We start from the raw sequence: 16,588 nt of genomic DNA on the forward strand, positions 1-16,588 counted from the left end.
TTTTGCTGTTTCAGATGGCACTGGGAAAACGGCCACAGGAACCATATGCATCGAAGTGCCTGATGTCAATGACTACTGTCCAGTCATTGTTGCTGAAAGGGAAACTATCTGCATTACTTCTCCTTCCATCCTTATCTCTGCAACAGGCGTTACTGATCACTCTTATGGGGCTCCCTTTACCTTCTGTGTTGTTGATCAGCCCCCAGGGACAGCTGACAGTTGGGATATCAGATCAATAAATGGTGAGTGGAAATGCAAAGTTGCTCATCTTTTAAGACCATAAGCAAAACAATTACCAAATAATTCATCGAGTCACATAACAATTCTTTCTATCTCTATTTCCACAAGGGTGTAAAGATGGCATAGTAATATGTGTGGGTGTGCTACCTGTTGCTACTTAAAAATGAAGGCCTGACATTGATAAAAATGGAGATTAAATTTTGGGTAACATAACACATTATACACCTTGGGTTCTTTTTCCTGAAATGTTAAATGTAGAATAGAAAATGAAATGTTATGAGAGAACCTCATTTGAGCTACCATGGCTCTCTAATCTCAAATTCATTTGGGAAACAGGAAAGATGTCAGGAGGTGGGATGGCAGCATGGGGCTCAGACTACAGAGCCCAAGATGAGAGGAAAAACCCACCTTTACAAGGCCACCAAGTTCTCCATTAATCGTAAAATTATGCCAGAAAAAAAAATGCCACCATTAAGGGCTTAGTCAAAGGAGGAAAAGAGGCAAACCATAAAACCTTTTAGCTCTTTTGCACAAAACATATTTTAATATTTTAAAAAGCTAAGCACATTAAAGCAATTCCATTAAAATCAAGGCAACTCTGAGTTCACCTTTCCCTACAAAGCCAAATATGATATTCTTAAATAATTGCTAACCACTTTTTCCTCATTCAGATCCTAGATATTATGAGTAAGAATATAATGAAAAATGTTCAACATGAAGGTTCATAATGGTGTTCAAATATTACATAGATTTTTCCAGTAAAAAAATATAGTCACATTGGAAAGAATATCCTTAGGGTCCTATTTACATGCTGATGTTGAAGAACAGAATAAAATTCCACCTAACAGGCTGTGGCCTTGTCTTATTCACCTCTTATTTTGTGCACAGGTTACAGTTTGGTTGATACAGCTGGCTTATCATATACCTACCTGAAAGCAGTAACCCATAATAATAAAAATAATAATAATGGAGTGTTATGGATTAATCGATTACTATTCATGACTTAGGTACAAATCATCTCTAAACCCCCTCAGGTCGATAAACAACCTTCAACCTATGTTTTAAGCAACAGTTTCTATAAAGCTCAGTAAGCAATGGTAGCACAAAGAAGTAGGAAAAATAATAGTTATTGCAACAATTTTAAATGATAGGACAGCAATTTTGAATAAGAGATAACAGTCTTAAGGCGGGTGTTTGTAAGCTATAATCCTAAATAGAAGACTTCCAATATTTCCTTTCAATTCAGTATTCTTCACTCATTAAACAAGTATTTTTTGAGAGCATGTTATATGCCAAGTATTGCTCAGGACATAAGCATCAGGTCCCAGCCTGCTTTGTAGAAATAAAAATCCAGCAGGGAGTTCCCGTCGTGGCGCAGTGGTTAACGAACCCGACTAGGAACCATGAGGTTGCGGGTTCGGTCCCTGCCCTTGCTCAGTGGGTTAACGATCCGGCGTTGCCGTGAGCTGTGGTGTAGGTTGCAGACGCGGCTCGGATCCTGCGTTGCTGTGGCTCTGGCGTAGGCTAGCGGCTACAGCTCCGAATGGACCCCTAGCCTGGGAACCTCCATATGCCGCGGGAGCGGCCCAAAGAAATAGCAAAAAGACAAAAAATAAATAAAGAAAAAAAAAAAAAAAAAATCCAGCAGGAAGAAGTACTGAACAATTAACTGCATGTTGAATTTAAAAAGTACCGTGTGCTTTATGACCAAAGGAGCATGGAAAAAAAAAAAAAAATCAGACCTTGGAGTTCCCGCTGTGCCACAGTGGGTTAAGGATCTGGCTCAAATTCAATACCTGGCCTGGGAACTTCCAAACATAGGTGTGAAAAAAAAAAAAAAATCAGACTGTCCTAAGTTACTATTGAGTATTAGGAAGGGTTACTTCCAAGAAATTTTAATTTATTTTCTCTCCCCACTCTTCCTTTCAGCTACCTCTGCAATCCTGACAGCTGAGCAGGCTTTATATCCCTTAGATTATGAAATCCCAATCCTGGTGAAGGACAGTTTTAACAGAGCATGCGAATTGCCACAGATTGTGGCGTTAAAAGCCTGCGATTGCGACAGCAACCACGTGTGCTTGTACCTGAGTACCACGGGCATCCACACTGGGGACGGCAGCTCTGTTACCAGTGTGTCTGTCACTGATGATCAAACTGGGACTTCAAATGTTGGACTTGGACCCACAGGGATGGGCATGATTGCTCTGGGCCTCTTACTACTGCTTTGTAAGTACTGGATTACACCCCCTCTTTTCAGCAGTTCTTCAAAATAAGAGTGGAACCAGGCTGACGGGAATGACTTTATTCACTTGGCCATTTCTTTTTGGGTAGCTACAGCAATTTGGGGGAAATTTTGGAAAAAAGCAATGGGACTGATAAGGGCCTTTCCTTGTTCAATAATGATAACTAAGAAAGTCCAGGGTCAGTGAGGGTCATAAAGATGGGACACATGCAAATCCCTGAGTATAACATAGCATAAAGTAAATCCTATCATGAAAATTTCAGCAAAATGCTTTAAGAAAGGCTGAAACAATTAAGTCGAAGTGGGAAGGCTGGGAGGTCTTGATGGAGGATGTGGCTTTGAGCCAGGCACGAAAAGCTAAGGCTCTTCTTTGAAGGAGGATGATGTGTGGGGAAATCTGAAAGGCAGTCTATGACAAAGGAACAGCACAAACATAAACACACATATATAAACGTGCATGTATGAACATAGGGGACTAGGAAGCATAGGACTCGAATCCTGCATCTGCCACCAACCAGGTGGGGTCTTAGATTAGCAGGAAAAAAAGGACCTTATTTGCCTAATCTGTCAGTAACATTTACCAGATTACATGATCTCAAACTCCTTCTACTCCAGCTCTAAAAGTCTATATGACCTTTTTTTTTTTTTAATAAACATGGATATGAATACTCAATCCTTTAGGAGAAAAACTGATGCTTTCTTCCATTTGTATTTATCCCTTGGGTTCTAAATATAATGCCACATTTTCCCAAAAACGATACATTCAATGACTTCCTAAATTGAGCAATACGCACTAACGCTTTCTTTCCATTTTCTTGGGCAGTGTCACCACTCTTGCTGCTCATGTGTTGCTGCAAACGAAAACAGCCAGAAGGGCTGGGGACAAGGTTTGCTCCAGTGCCAGAGGGGGGAGAAGGAGTGATACAGTCCTGGAGAATAGAAGGGGCCCATCCAGAGGACAGGGTGAGTGGACCATCATGTTCCGGAGAACCACGAGCTTTCAATGGGATAGAGCGAAACTTGACAAGTATACACTGCCCCAAAATGAAAATATGTCAATATTTAAATGTTTAACAAAAAGCATTTATTTCTAAAATCTTTTTTTCTTTTCAGGACATGTCAAATATACGTGCACCAGTGACAGTGACAGCCTCTAATACCCAGGATCGTATAGATTCCTCTGGTCAGTAGACACCAAAATCTGTTTTTCTTTTTAAATTTTGCAAAATTATTCAACCAGACAAATCTCATATATATAAGTACCTTATTTTAAAAACAGGAGATCTGTCACTCTCCTTGGATGATGGTATAGTTGGAGGGAAAGTTACATGTTTGAAGTAAACCTTATTTTTCTTTTAAACTACTGGCATGGAAGTATGATGTAGCAATTAAAAGGGCAAACTCTGGAAGCAGAATGCTTGAGTTTGATTCCCAGCGCTGCCACTTACTAGTAAGAAGTCCCTGGATGAGACAACTTCTCTGAGCCTCAATTTCCTTAGCTTTGAAATTGAGTTTATGATAGCGCCTGCTTCAAAAAGTTGCTATGAGGAGTAAATGAGAGAGTGTGTGTGAATACATATACATATAATATGTATTATATATGTTATATATCATATATTATGTATGTATGTGTGTGTGTGTATATATATCACAAAATATACATTAGAATAGTGCCTTGCACAAAGTGCTACCATTATATGTAACATGAGCTGTTCCCCCCAAAAAGAACAAAAGAGTAGCAAACACCTCCTCCTAATAATACACTAAAGAACTTTTCTTAAATTCATATATGCATTTACCTTAATCTCTCAATCTCTCCTAATTTATCAAGTCCCATGCATGCCTTAGAATGCTGAAAAACACCCAGCATTGGGCAATGATTGAACAAAGTAGGAAGGCTGCACTGCTTTAGCACAGACCTGAGATTTCCCAGGGATGATTCCTGAGTATTCCAAGCCCAACTGTGGAGGCAAAGAGTTTCAGGAGGCTGAACACTGTTATGGAAGCCAAATCTCAATCCCACTCCCACGCCGGGGTGAATGAGAACTGTGTTAGTTTCTGCAGATGCATGGCTGACCTTGCCCTGGAGACTTCCTCTGTGAGTAGGAGTCCCCTCAGACAGGCCAGGGGAGCTCACAGTGGTAGCCATGGAAGGAACCAGTGCTGGCACAGAGGCCACGCTCATCTTGTCTCGTTCTACGGTTCTACGCGTTTAAATCGGGGGCGGGGTTGGGGGGGGGAGGAGTTTGTGCAAATGTGAGAAAGCCAAGCCTGAATGCCGGCTCCTTCTGTACCATTTACTCAGTTTTATTTATTTATTTATCTATGTTTCCATTTACTTAGTTTTATAACATTAGCGAGCCTGGGGATTGTTGGTATAGTTTGCATTACTCCTATAGTAGCGTTCCAGAACCTTTTCTTTGTTGGGTGGTGCTGGCAGACAGCGGCTGACAGTGTTTTACATGGGTAAACTATGCAGACGACTCAAGCGCCACCATATGAACACCCTCTCCTTCCAGAAATCTACACTAACACCTATGCAGGCGGAGGAACGGTTGAAGGGGGTGTGTCAGGAGTGGAACTCAATACAGGTCTTGGGACAGCCGCTGGCTTAGTGGCTGGAGGAGCCGTGAGCACAGCCAGGAAGAGGAGCTCAACGCTAGGAACCCAGCGGGACTATGCAGACAACAGCCTGAACCTGGCCTTCTTGGACAGCTACTTCTCAGAGGTAACTCCCCTGCACATCATTCCACAAGAGTCTTGAGATTGAATAATAGTAATAATAATAATAATAATAGCCGTAGATTCTTCTAAAATACATTCAGTTATTCTTGACTATCCCAATCTGGAATAAAGAAAAAATATTTCACACCTCCTTAAAATACACAAAGCCAATTTGCCAGAACATTTTATATTCAATTAGTATAATGCATCTACTCCTGTGGAAAAGGCTAGCATCTCTTCATTTTTCATTTCCCTTTCTCCATTTTCCTGTCTTTTGTTCCCTTCTGGTGCTTCCACTTTGTTGCCCATAGCAACAGCAAAGCAGGAGGATCCTGATCAAGAAAGCAAATGTGTATTCACCTTTGTTCTTTAAGGTGTCCTTTCTGCTCTGCAAGTGCCTCCAACAGAAAGGAGATAAAAATAAAAGTCAGGGAGTTCCCATCGTGGCGCAGTGGTTAACGAATCCGACTAGGAACCGCGAGGTTGCGGGTTCGATCCTTGGCCTTGCTCAGTGGGTTAACGATCCGGCATTGCCGTGAGCTGTTGTGTAGGTCGCAGATGCGGCTCGGATCCCACGTTGCTGTGGCTCTGGCGTAGGCTGGCAGCTACAGCTCCGATTCAACCCCTAGCCTGGGAACCTCCATATGCCATGGGAGCAGCCCAAGAAAATGGCAAAAAGACAACAAAAAAAATAATAATTGATTTCAAGACCTAAAAATCATTCATTTCTAATGGCAAAATTTAGACTCTGGTAGAGACCAGAGGGAAAGCAGCATGATGCAGTGGAGAAAGGATAGTTGGATTTGAAGTTGTATTCTACAGCTAGTTAAAGTCTTGGGCCTGCCATTCGTGATCTCTGGGCCTTTGGTTACCTTATTTATAAAAGAAAGAAGGAGTCAAATTATATCCAGTGATTTTAGATGATGTCGGGAAGGCTCTATGGGATTTCATGAAACACACCAAAGGCAGGCAAGGGAAATGGGAAGACAGCTGGCAGGTTTCTGCTCCCACCTGGCCCATTCAAACAGAAGTTCCAGTTTCATCATTTCTACATGTTAGGGTCGTACCGAAGATTTCATTTCAAGGGTTTGTCATTTAAAATAATTTGAAAATTACAGTAAGATAACACCTTAGCTCCTTCCCCCCAGTAACCTAATCCCAAGCACCCCAGCTGTCTTCCCTCAGACCGTGCAAAACTTCAGGAAACACTCCAACATAAATCTCTGAACCTTAGAGTTATGTACACCTTTATACAAGCTTGTATTCTAAGTTGATGAAATCTCTCTTCTTTAATACTGTTTTACACATAACTAAATATATTTACTGTTTTAAGACCACCTCAGGAACAAAAGACTATAAATCAAATGCACACTGATCTCCCTTTTAAAAATCTAATTATCTAGATATACAGCAAAGAATCAGTTTTCTGAGTTCAGTCCATAAAATCTTCTTAAATCAGACATCTCTAAGGCATGGTTGTTGTTCCTCTCTGATTATTTTAAGAGAAAAGACACTTCTAATTTTCATTTTTTTTCTTCTAATTTTAGAAAGCATATGCTTACGCAGATGAAGATGAAGGCCGGCCAGCAAACGACTGTTTGCTCATTTATGACCATGAGGGAGCAGGGTCTCCTGTGGGCTCCATTGGTTGTTGCAGTTGGATTGTGGATGATTTAGACGAAAGCTACATGGAAACGTTAGATCCAAAATTTAGGACTCTTGCCGAAATCTGCTTAAACACAGAAATTGAACCATTTCCATCACAGCTGGCGTGTATACCTATCAATACCGACCTCCCTTTACTTGGACCAAATTACTTTGTTAATGAGTCTTCAGGAATGAATCTCTCAGAGGCTGAGTTCCAGGCAGAAATGGCAGCACCTGAGCCCACAATTCATGGGGATGTTGCAGTGACCGAGACTTACACTACGGCCGATCCATGCGTGCAACCCACTGCAATTGTTTTTGATCCTCAGCTTGCACCCAACATTGTAGTAACGGAAACAGTATTGGCACCTGTCTATGATGTTCAAGGGAATATTTGCGTACCTGCTGAGTTAGCCAACACACACAATGTAATCTATGCTGAGAGAGTGCTGTCTAGTCCTGGTATGACTGATATAAGCAATAGTAGCATGACCGATGGTTGTGTAGGACCCACAATGAGTGGCGGTATTTTGGTAGGACCAGAAATTCAAGTGATGCAAATGGTGAGTCCAGACATTCACTTAAACCAAACCATTGGTTCCACATCCCCAATGACATCTCGACACAGAGTAACACAGTATAGCAACATACATTATTCCCAACAATAAGTGCTTTACGGTCAGTATTCTCCATGGAGACCTTGCACCTTGTAATCACCAGAATACCATCAAAGATGTATATACAGTATTTAACATTTTAGCAGTCAACAAATATTTGAAAATTCTAATTCAATGAGACTTTAGTTGTATGTTTTGAGGGGATAAATATGGCCAAACACTAAGGTAAACCTTAAAAATTCTTCCTGATTTTAAATAACATACAAAAAAATTTGATATTTTTACATATTCTGATACTGTCTAATAAATAGCACATAACTCATAAGGTGAATCTTAGAGGTGACTGGGCTAGAGAACTGGTCATGTAAACCAAGACAGCCTTGTTCTTGAAGGTTGCAAAAGAAGTCTTGTCTGCATTCACCAGCCATATTTATCCTTAAAGAAGTACTTCTTTTTGTTTGTTTGTTTTTTGTTTGTATGTTTGTTTTGCTTTGCTTTTTAGGGCCACACCCGCACCATATGGAACTTCCCAGGCTGCCAGCTAAAGTGGGATCCAAGCAGCGTCTGCAACCTACACCACAACTCACCACAACACTGGATCCTTAACCCACTGAGCAAGGCCAGGGATCAAACCTGAATCCTCATGGATCCTAGTCAGGTTCATTAACTGCTGGGCCACAAAGGGAACTCCCTAAAGAAGTACTTCTATTAAAAGTTTTTGATTGAAAAAGTGAATTAAATGTTCATTTTTGAGGGGAAATTGAACAAGATGGAAAATCCATCAATCTGAAGTCGTTGTCTCTTCAAATGGTTTCTCAAGAGGGCATGCTTCTTATGATACTGGGAGTCTCCCAGCTAAATGTTTCACTTATGGTGGTTCATCAAAAGGAATTATATAATATGAATCGATATACATACATAAATATCAATATGGATGAATTTTTATTGCACTTTATTGATTTATATCATCAACTATAAATTAATTTACAATAGCAAAAATAAAATTATGACAACACTCCAACAGAAACAGTTCTTAGGGGAAGTATCACAGATTTTCCCCCTTAGAGAAAAATTTTCCCTATTCTTACTGTCATAAAATCACAAGAAATGTGGTTTAATCAGTTTCATTGACCTGAGTCATAGGCTTTTCCTTTGGACTAGGTAGTCGCTAAAAGCACTTCTATAATGATGCATATGTTCAATAATATTTACTCAGAAGCTACTCTCTATTGAGTGCTGGTCTTGGCTCTGTGAATATATAGATGAAGATGACTGCCATGATTCTTGTCTCTATAACACTTCTTATTCATTTCTAGACTTAAAACTCCAGGGACGTGGCTTTGAGTTCCTACCATGAATAATTAACAACATATTTAATTCCATTACCAAGTTGTGTTTCTCTTTAATACTACTAGTGTGTTGAATGAGTAAAATGGAAACATATGCACAGATTGCTTATTTTTTGGTGGACATGAAGCTGGCTTGAGAAAAAGAAATTTAGCAACAGTTTTATTCTATAAAATATGTAAAATCTATAGTAGCAAATATAATGTGACTAGTAAGATAATGTAAATGAAATACATTCATTTACAGGGCTTATTCCCTTTTGGAAGGAAGTAACTATAGTGATTCTTGCTTAATTCTTTTTTTTTATAAGTAAAAGTATTGTAGAATTTGGGGCATCTCATAATCTCTTACCCAGTTCTCTCATTTTATGGAAAAGGAATCTCTAACTAAAGAAGTTACATGATCACCACCAGCTAGTTGAGGTACAAAACCTTGAACCTATTGCTTAGATACTCTGGCCAGTATGCTTTTCAATACTCTAACTTTATAAGACATAGAAAAGATCCAGCTTGGCCTGTTGCATGGACTTTGCTATTTCCTAATTGGAATAAAAAGTACCTGCCAGGAAAAAAAAAAAAAAAAAAAAAAGGTTTTGTGAAGTTTAAGTGCAGAATGGCTAAAACATCATAATGCCAGCAGGTTATTTACATGTTTTCTAATCTTTTCCAAATTATATGAATTGTCAGTTGTTACAACCATTCCTTACTTTAGTTATTCACAACCAAAATTCTGCTACATTTCATTACTCCATTGGATGAGATCCATAGAATGGCCAAGGAGCACTGATGCCATGGTCATTTTAACACTCAATCAACAAGTAGCCATGCTGCATTTTGTATGCATTCAGCCAGTGGCACATCCTGACATGGGTATTTCTTGAAGTTCAGATTCTACAAGGCCAATGACTCTAAGAATTATGAAACAGTGAAGTAAGATAATGTAGGATTAAAACTGAAAATGCTATGATATTTGAGATATGAAGAATAAAATTGCAAATGTTTAACTGATAGACTAAAATTTTGAAAGGAGGTGAAACCACTTGTGAGAAGGGTAAGACAGTTTTTCTGTGGTCTATCCCACTGTCAATATGCAAAGATTTAATGATGCTTCAAAAAGAGAGACTCCACCTCTGGCAGATGCCTTCATCCATACTATCTGTGGAAACAAGACCAGAACCACTTTTTTTTTTTTTCTCTCTCAACATTACCAGTGGAGAGGAACTTCTCCATCATTCTAAGATGGTCAGTATTGATCACATATGACTCAAGCCTCTGAAATTGGCATTTATTAAAAAACTCATCTGTAACAAAATAGAAAGCATAATAAAGCAAGATTTCCCCTGCTTAAGAGTTAGGGTGCTGGTTTATCTAGGAGACAAAGATGATATAGCATGTGTGTTAAGGTTTGAAAATGAACCCAGAAACCCAGGAAATGAGATTTAATAAATAAATAGAATAGTATATGGTTTGACTCCTATCTCCTGCCCCATAGAATTACATGAGGAGATAGCATCAAGTGAATAAATGGGTTCTCTTAGAAAAGTCTTATCAGGTGAAGGGAAAGGAAGACATTAAGAAGACAGAGAAGTAAACGAAAAGAAAAAAAAAAGAATTTGTGAACTTATTTGAGAAAAACATTATTTTTTTAAATTTCCTCTTTTGGATTAGATATTTCTGATTGCCATGTATTACTAAAAGTAATAATGTTTTATATGTCTTCAATAAAAAATACATGATAAGAAAAAACATTTCATTTTCTCTTTGGGGCATGTAGTATTCCATATACAAACACACATTTAGAAAATTTTTTCCCATTTTGTTACTAGATGATTATCATCTTTATCACTATGTGTATAAAATAGGAATTATAAAATTATCACAGCCATTTTATATAATGCTTACTGTACTAATTACTAAAATATACCCTACTGAATTCTCAAAACAACACTATGTGGTATGATTTATACCCATGTCATAAATGAAGATACAAAAGCTAAGGAAATTGCTATTTTTGTGTGAGCGTAAGTGAAGAGCAGTTAAAGTTCAAACTCAGAATAGCGTAACTCCAAAGACCTTATTCTTACTCATAAAATTCTTCTGACTTAATTCTAGAAGGATTATGTGGGAGGTAGATGGCAGAAAATCTTGAATACCATGGAGTTTTGGATTTAACTTGGTAGAAACTGAAGCACCCAGTGAAATTTTCTGTGCTGGTGAATGGCCAGGTCCTATTTTATGAGACAACACAAGGGCAGCCCTCAGGAGTCCCCATGATAGGCGGTGCACTGTATGATACAGAGACATCCCCTCTGCTGGGTCACTAAGGCAGAGAGCCTGGCATGGTGTCAGGATCTTTTGAAAAGCCAGCGTTCCAAGGTGAGCTCACTGGCCCCAAAGGCTGAGAGACACACTGATCACCACTGAGGTGAGCACTGACGGGGCCCATGCCACATTGTCTAAAACGACTGCAAGCAATCATGCCATATGCTAATCAAAAGATTTGTACATTGCATGCCCCTGACCTTTTTTTATTACTTTAGGTGAGGCGTATGGACTATTTCAATTTCTAAGTAGGGCATGCTTTCCTACCTCTGTCACTCTGCCCACCTCTCATTCCCTCATAGGAAACCCTCTTCATTCCCCTCATCTAGCTAGCTTCTTTCTACTCCAGCCTCAACACTCACCTCAAGCATTTTCACTTCTTGAGGGCATTTCTTGATATCTCTTCCACTGCCCAAACCTACTCACTTGCCTAGCTCTTCTTCTTTACTCCCTTCAGCAATTAAGATACAATTTTTCCTATGCCTTTGAGCTTTGAGAATAAGGGCAACACTTTTCTTAGTCCTATATCTCCAGAGTTCGTAGAATGTCTAGTACAGTGCATGCCACCATTATGTCTGGAAGTGAAAAATACAGTCAAATTCTCCCAAACGTCTGAAAGGAAGTGTCTCCAGTGTAGCAGCGCTGCCCCTAGACAGCAGCCCTTCAAATGACCTTTGAAAGGTTTGTGTAAATGCCTTCCTTAACAGGAAGATGCAAGTATAAACTCATGAAGACAATTACATTTCGGGAGAAATTTACAATTTGCAGAAAAAAGTAATAAAGTCATCAAAAACAACCTCACATGCTTTTTTATTGAAGTATAATTGCGATACAAAGTTCTATTAATTTCTGCTATATGATAAAGTGATTCAGTTATACATATATATACATTATTTTTTAAATGCTCCTTTTCATTACCATTTATCATAGGATATTGAATATAGTTCCCTGTGCTATACAGTAGGACCTTATTCTTTATCTATTCTAAATGTAATAATTTGCATATACTAACCACACACTCCCAATCCATCCCACACACTGTTCACTATGTCTGTGAGTCTGTTTCTGTTTTTGAGATAGGTCCATTTGTGCCATATTATAGATTCCACATGTAAGTGATATCATATGGTATCTGTTCTTCTCTTTCTGACTTATTGCATTTAGTATGATAATCTCTAGTTGCATCCACATTGCTGCGAATGGCATTATTTCATTCTTTTTTATGGCTGAATAGTATTCTATTGTGTGTGTGTGTGTGTGTGTGTGTGTACCACATCTTCCTAATCCATTCATCTATCAATGGACATTTAGATTGTTTCCATGTCTTAGCTACTGTGAATAGTGCTGCTATGTACATAGGGGAGATGTATCTTTTTGAATTATAGTTTCATCTGGATATATGCCCAGGAGTGGGATTGCTGTATCACATGGTACTTCTGTTTTTAGTTTTCGGAGAAACTTCCATACTGTTTTCCATAGAAGCTACACCAACTTACATTCCCACCAGCAGTTCAGGAAAGTTCCCTTTTCTTCACATCCTCTCCAGCACTTGTTTTTGTAGACTTATTAAGAATGTTCATTCTAGAGTGCCTGTTGTGGCACAGTGGAAACTAAACCCACCAGGAACCATGAGGTTTCAGGTTCAACCCCCGGCGTTGCCACGAGCTGTGGGGTAGGTCAGCAGCTGACCCCAACTTGTGAACCTCCATACACCTTGAGGGCAACACTAAAAAAAAAAAAAAAGAGCAATCATTCCTACCAGTGTGAGATGGTAGTTCATTGTAGTTTTGATTTGTATTTCTCTGATAATTAGCAAAGTTGAGCATTTTTCATGTGCCTATTGGACGTCTGTATTTCTTCTTTGGAGAAATATCTATTTAGGTCTTCTGCCCATTTTTCAATTGGGTTATTTATTTGCTTATTTATTTTTTGAGGGAGGTTCATAACAATACAGGACTTCCTCAAAAAAGAAGAAAAATCTCAAATTGACAACTTAAACCACCACCTAAATGAATTAGAAAAAGAAGAACAACCAAAACCTAAAGTCAGCAGAAGGAAGGAAATCATAAAGATCAGAGAAGAAATCAATAAAATAGAAATTCAAAAAACAGTAGAAAAAAATCAATAAAACCAAGAGCTGGTTCTTTGAAAAGGTAAACAAAATTGACAAATCTCTGGCCAGACTCACCAAGAAGAGGAGAGAAAAAACCCAGATAAGCAAAATAAGAAATGAAAAAGGAGAAATCTCAACCAATATTGCAGAAATACAAAAAACCATGAGAGAATACTATGAATTATTATATGCCAACAAATTTGACAACCTAGAAGAAATGGACAATTTTCTAGGACTTATAGCCCACCAAAACTGAATCAAGAAGAAACAGATCAACTGAACTGATCAGTCACTAGAAATGAAATTGAATATGTAATAAAAAACACTACCTACAAACAAAGTCCAGGACCAGATGGCTTCAGAGGTGAATTCTACCAAGCATACAAAGAACTTATACCCATCCTCCTCAAACTTTTCCAAAAGGTTGAAGAAGAAGGAACACTCTCAAAGACATTCTATGACACCACCATCACCCTAATACCAAAACCAGACAAAGATACTATCAAGAAAGAAAACTATAGGTCAATTTCTTTGATGAATATAGACGCAAAAATTCTCAACAAAATTTTAGCCAACCAAATCCAACAATATATAAAAAAGATCATACACCACGACCAGTGGGATTCATCCCAGGTTTACAAGGATGGTTCAACATACACAAGTCAGTAAATGTCATACACAACATTAACAAAAGTCAAAAACCACATGATCATCTCAATATATGCAGAAAAAGCATTTGACAAAGTCCAACATCCATCCAGGGTTATTGGTTTTTTGTTGTTGAGTTGTATAAGCTGTTTGCATATTTTTGAAATTAAGCCCTTGTAAGTCACATCATTTGCAAATATTTTCTCCCATTCTGTAGGTTGTCCTTTCATTTTTTGTTTATGGTTTCCTTTGTTGTGCAAAATCTTGTAAGTTTGCTTAGGTCCCATTTTTTTTTTTTATTTTTGTTTATATTTGTATTGACTTAGGAGACTGACCTAGAAAAACATCAGGGCAATTTACATCAGAGAAAGTTTTGCCTTTGATCTCTTCTAGGAGTTTAATGATGCCATGTTTTACGTTTAAGTCTTCAAGCTATTTTGAGTTTATTTTTGTGCATGGTGGGTTCTAAGTTCACTGATTTACATAGGACTGTCCAACTTTCCCAGCACCACTTGCTGAAGAGACTATCTTTTTCATTTTATATTCCTTCCTCCTTTACCAAATTTTTTTTTGTCTTTTTTTTTTTTTTTTTTTTTTTTTTTTGTTATTTCTTGGGCCGCTCCTGTGGCATATGGAGGTTCCCAGGCCAGGAGTCCAATCGGAGCTGCAGCCACCGGCCCACGCCTGAGCCACAGCAACTTGGGATCCGAGCCACATCTGCAACCTCACAGCTCACGGCAACGCTGGATCGTTAACCCACTGAGCAAGGGCAGGGACCGAACCCGCAACCTCATTGTTCCTAGTCGGATTCATTAACCACTGCGCCACGACGGGAACTCCCTCCTTTACCAAATATTAACTGACCATAGGTGTGTGTGTTTATTTCTGGCCTCTCTATTCTGTTCCACTGAGCAATACCACACCATTTTGATTACTATAACTTTGTAGTGTTGCCTAAAGTCTGAGAGAGTTATGCCTCCAGCTTTGTTCATTTTTTTTTCAGTATTGCCTAGGTAATTCTCAGTCTTTTATGGTTTCGCGTAAATTTTAGGATTATTTGTTCTAGCTCTGTGAAAAATGTCATGGGTAATCCGATCAACCACACATGCTTTTTGAAAGAAGTTATAAGATAGTTGAATAACATAAATTCTAAAATGTCACAGAGAAGGTGAATCTGGGAAATGCAGTTTCTCAAAGATCTTAAAAGTGGGTGATGGTGAAGCAAAGTTGAAAGTTGGCAACCCAGCACAAAAAAGATGTCCAAAACAACTAGTTTTAAAGTAGTGATAGCATATTTGCTTTGATTTGGTCAAAAATAAAGGTATTAGAATGTGATTTAGCACCAAGACTCTGTTGGTAAATTTTTCTATTATAGTCTTCTATAATTTGACTTTACCACATGATCATGAACATCGTTCTATGTATATGTATATATACACACATATATTCTTTCAAAATTCTGCATAATATTCGTAAATTTTTACCACACATTTTTAAACATCCCATTTTTTACTGTTATTAACAATGCTATATATATATGTCATATATATGTGTGTGTATATATATATCATATATGTGTGTGTGTGTATGTATATATATACACACATGTACATAACCACAGAGGCACACAGACATGTTGAAATATTTCTTTAGGATAGACTCTTAAAAGGGAGGTTGCCATATCAAAGGATACATGCAAATAATTTTTTATAAAGTTTTCCAAATTTCCCTCTCGACAGCATGTGTCAACTTGCACTCCCAACAAACAGTTCTTGATAGGACTTGCTTAATGACAAACTTAATAATAATTGATTCAATCGTTTTTCAAATTTTTAATAGTAAAAATTATGATTACCTCATGTATAGATTCTGACAATCAATAAATATAAATAAATATAAGTTCCTTTGCCTTTTCCAGTATGATATTTTACACAGAATAAATACTTTATAAAAAAGTTAAAACTTCTGGCAACTTGTGACTGCCAATAATAAGGTTACCTTTCATTATAGCCATCAGTTGATAGTTTTTATTTTTCCTTCAAAACCATTTCCTCTATTTCTTATCTATAAGTTCAGTAACAAAAAAAAAAAATCATACAGTAGAGGGTAAACAGAGTTCCCATATTAAGATAAAAGTTCTTTACCTTTCATTGTATTTCTCAAAAACAACCACAAGAAACAAAAAAATGAACTCTAAATATTACACCTACATCTTACATGGAAAAAAATCCCATTCCCAGAGAGACAACATTTATTTTCACCAAATATAGTATAACTTTCTACTTTTCTTTTGAATGTTACCATGTGTCCATGTGTAAATGGTTGTTGCAATATTTAAAACATCGACTAAATATTAAATACAGATAATGAAAATTAATTTCCTAAGACAATCTCTTAAATTCTATTTCAGCTTATTTGAAATGAAAGCAAGACTGAAAAAACACAGTTCATATTAGGAAGGAATTACTGGTAGAGATCTGCCAGTGCTTTTGTGAATTGTTAAGAAAATGAATAAACAAAAGATCATGTCTTATCAATTTAAAAAATAATAAAATTAAGTACAAAAAAAATAAAGGAAAAGGCAATAAAACCATTCCAATAATTACACAAATACTTTACAAATAAAGATGGTGATTGTCTGGTACTGAACTGTTGTCAGGCAGGTATCATGTGCGGCACAAAGTGTTTG

The 16,588-nt window shown here is 37.7% G+C and overlaps 2 protein-coding genes across 3 annotated transcripts in view; one reads left to right on the forward strand and one right to left on the reverse strand.

The window, feature by feature from the left end:
- DSG4 (desmoglein 4) overlaps nucleotides 1-8,200 on the forward strand; it is a 39,877-nt gene extending 31,677 nt beyond the window's left edge. Inside the window, exons 12-17 of the mRNA XM_003356395.5 lie at nucleotides 15-242; nucleotides 2,170-2,466; nucleotides 3,306-3,445; nucleotides 3,596-3,665; nucleotides 5,002-5,210; nucleotides 6,754-8,200. Coding sequence (XP_003356443.4) covers nucleotides 15-242; nucleotides 2,170-2,466; nucleotides 3,306-3,445; nucleotides 3,596-3,665; nucleotides 5,002-5,210; nucleotides 6,754-7,521 — 1,712 coding nt within the window. The 3' untranslated portion in view covers nucleotides 7,522-8,200. The remainder of the gene's footprint in view (nucleotides 1-14; nucleotides 243-2,169; nucleotides 2,467-3,305; nucleotides 3,446-3,595; nucleotides 3,666-5,001; nucleotides 5,211-6,753) is intronic.
- The window catches only part of LOC110261189 (uncharacterized), a 95,564-nt gene that overhangs the window by 10,045 nt on the left and 68,931 nt on the right, over nucleotides 1-16,588 (reverse strand). The window lies entirely within an intron of this gene.

The sequence above is a fragment of the Sus scrofa genome, chromosome 6, assembly GCF_054392235.1.
Source record: "Sus scrofa isolate SSC_HxYL_T2T_F1_AM1 chromosome 6, Sscrofa_HxYL_maternal_Yorkshire_Landrace_v2.0, whole genome shotgun sequence".
In the NCBI taxonomy this organism is placed as follows: Eukaryota; Metazoa; Chordata; class Mammalia; order Artiodactyla; family Suidae; genus Sus; species Sus scrofa.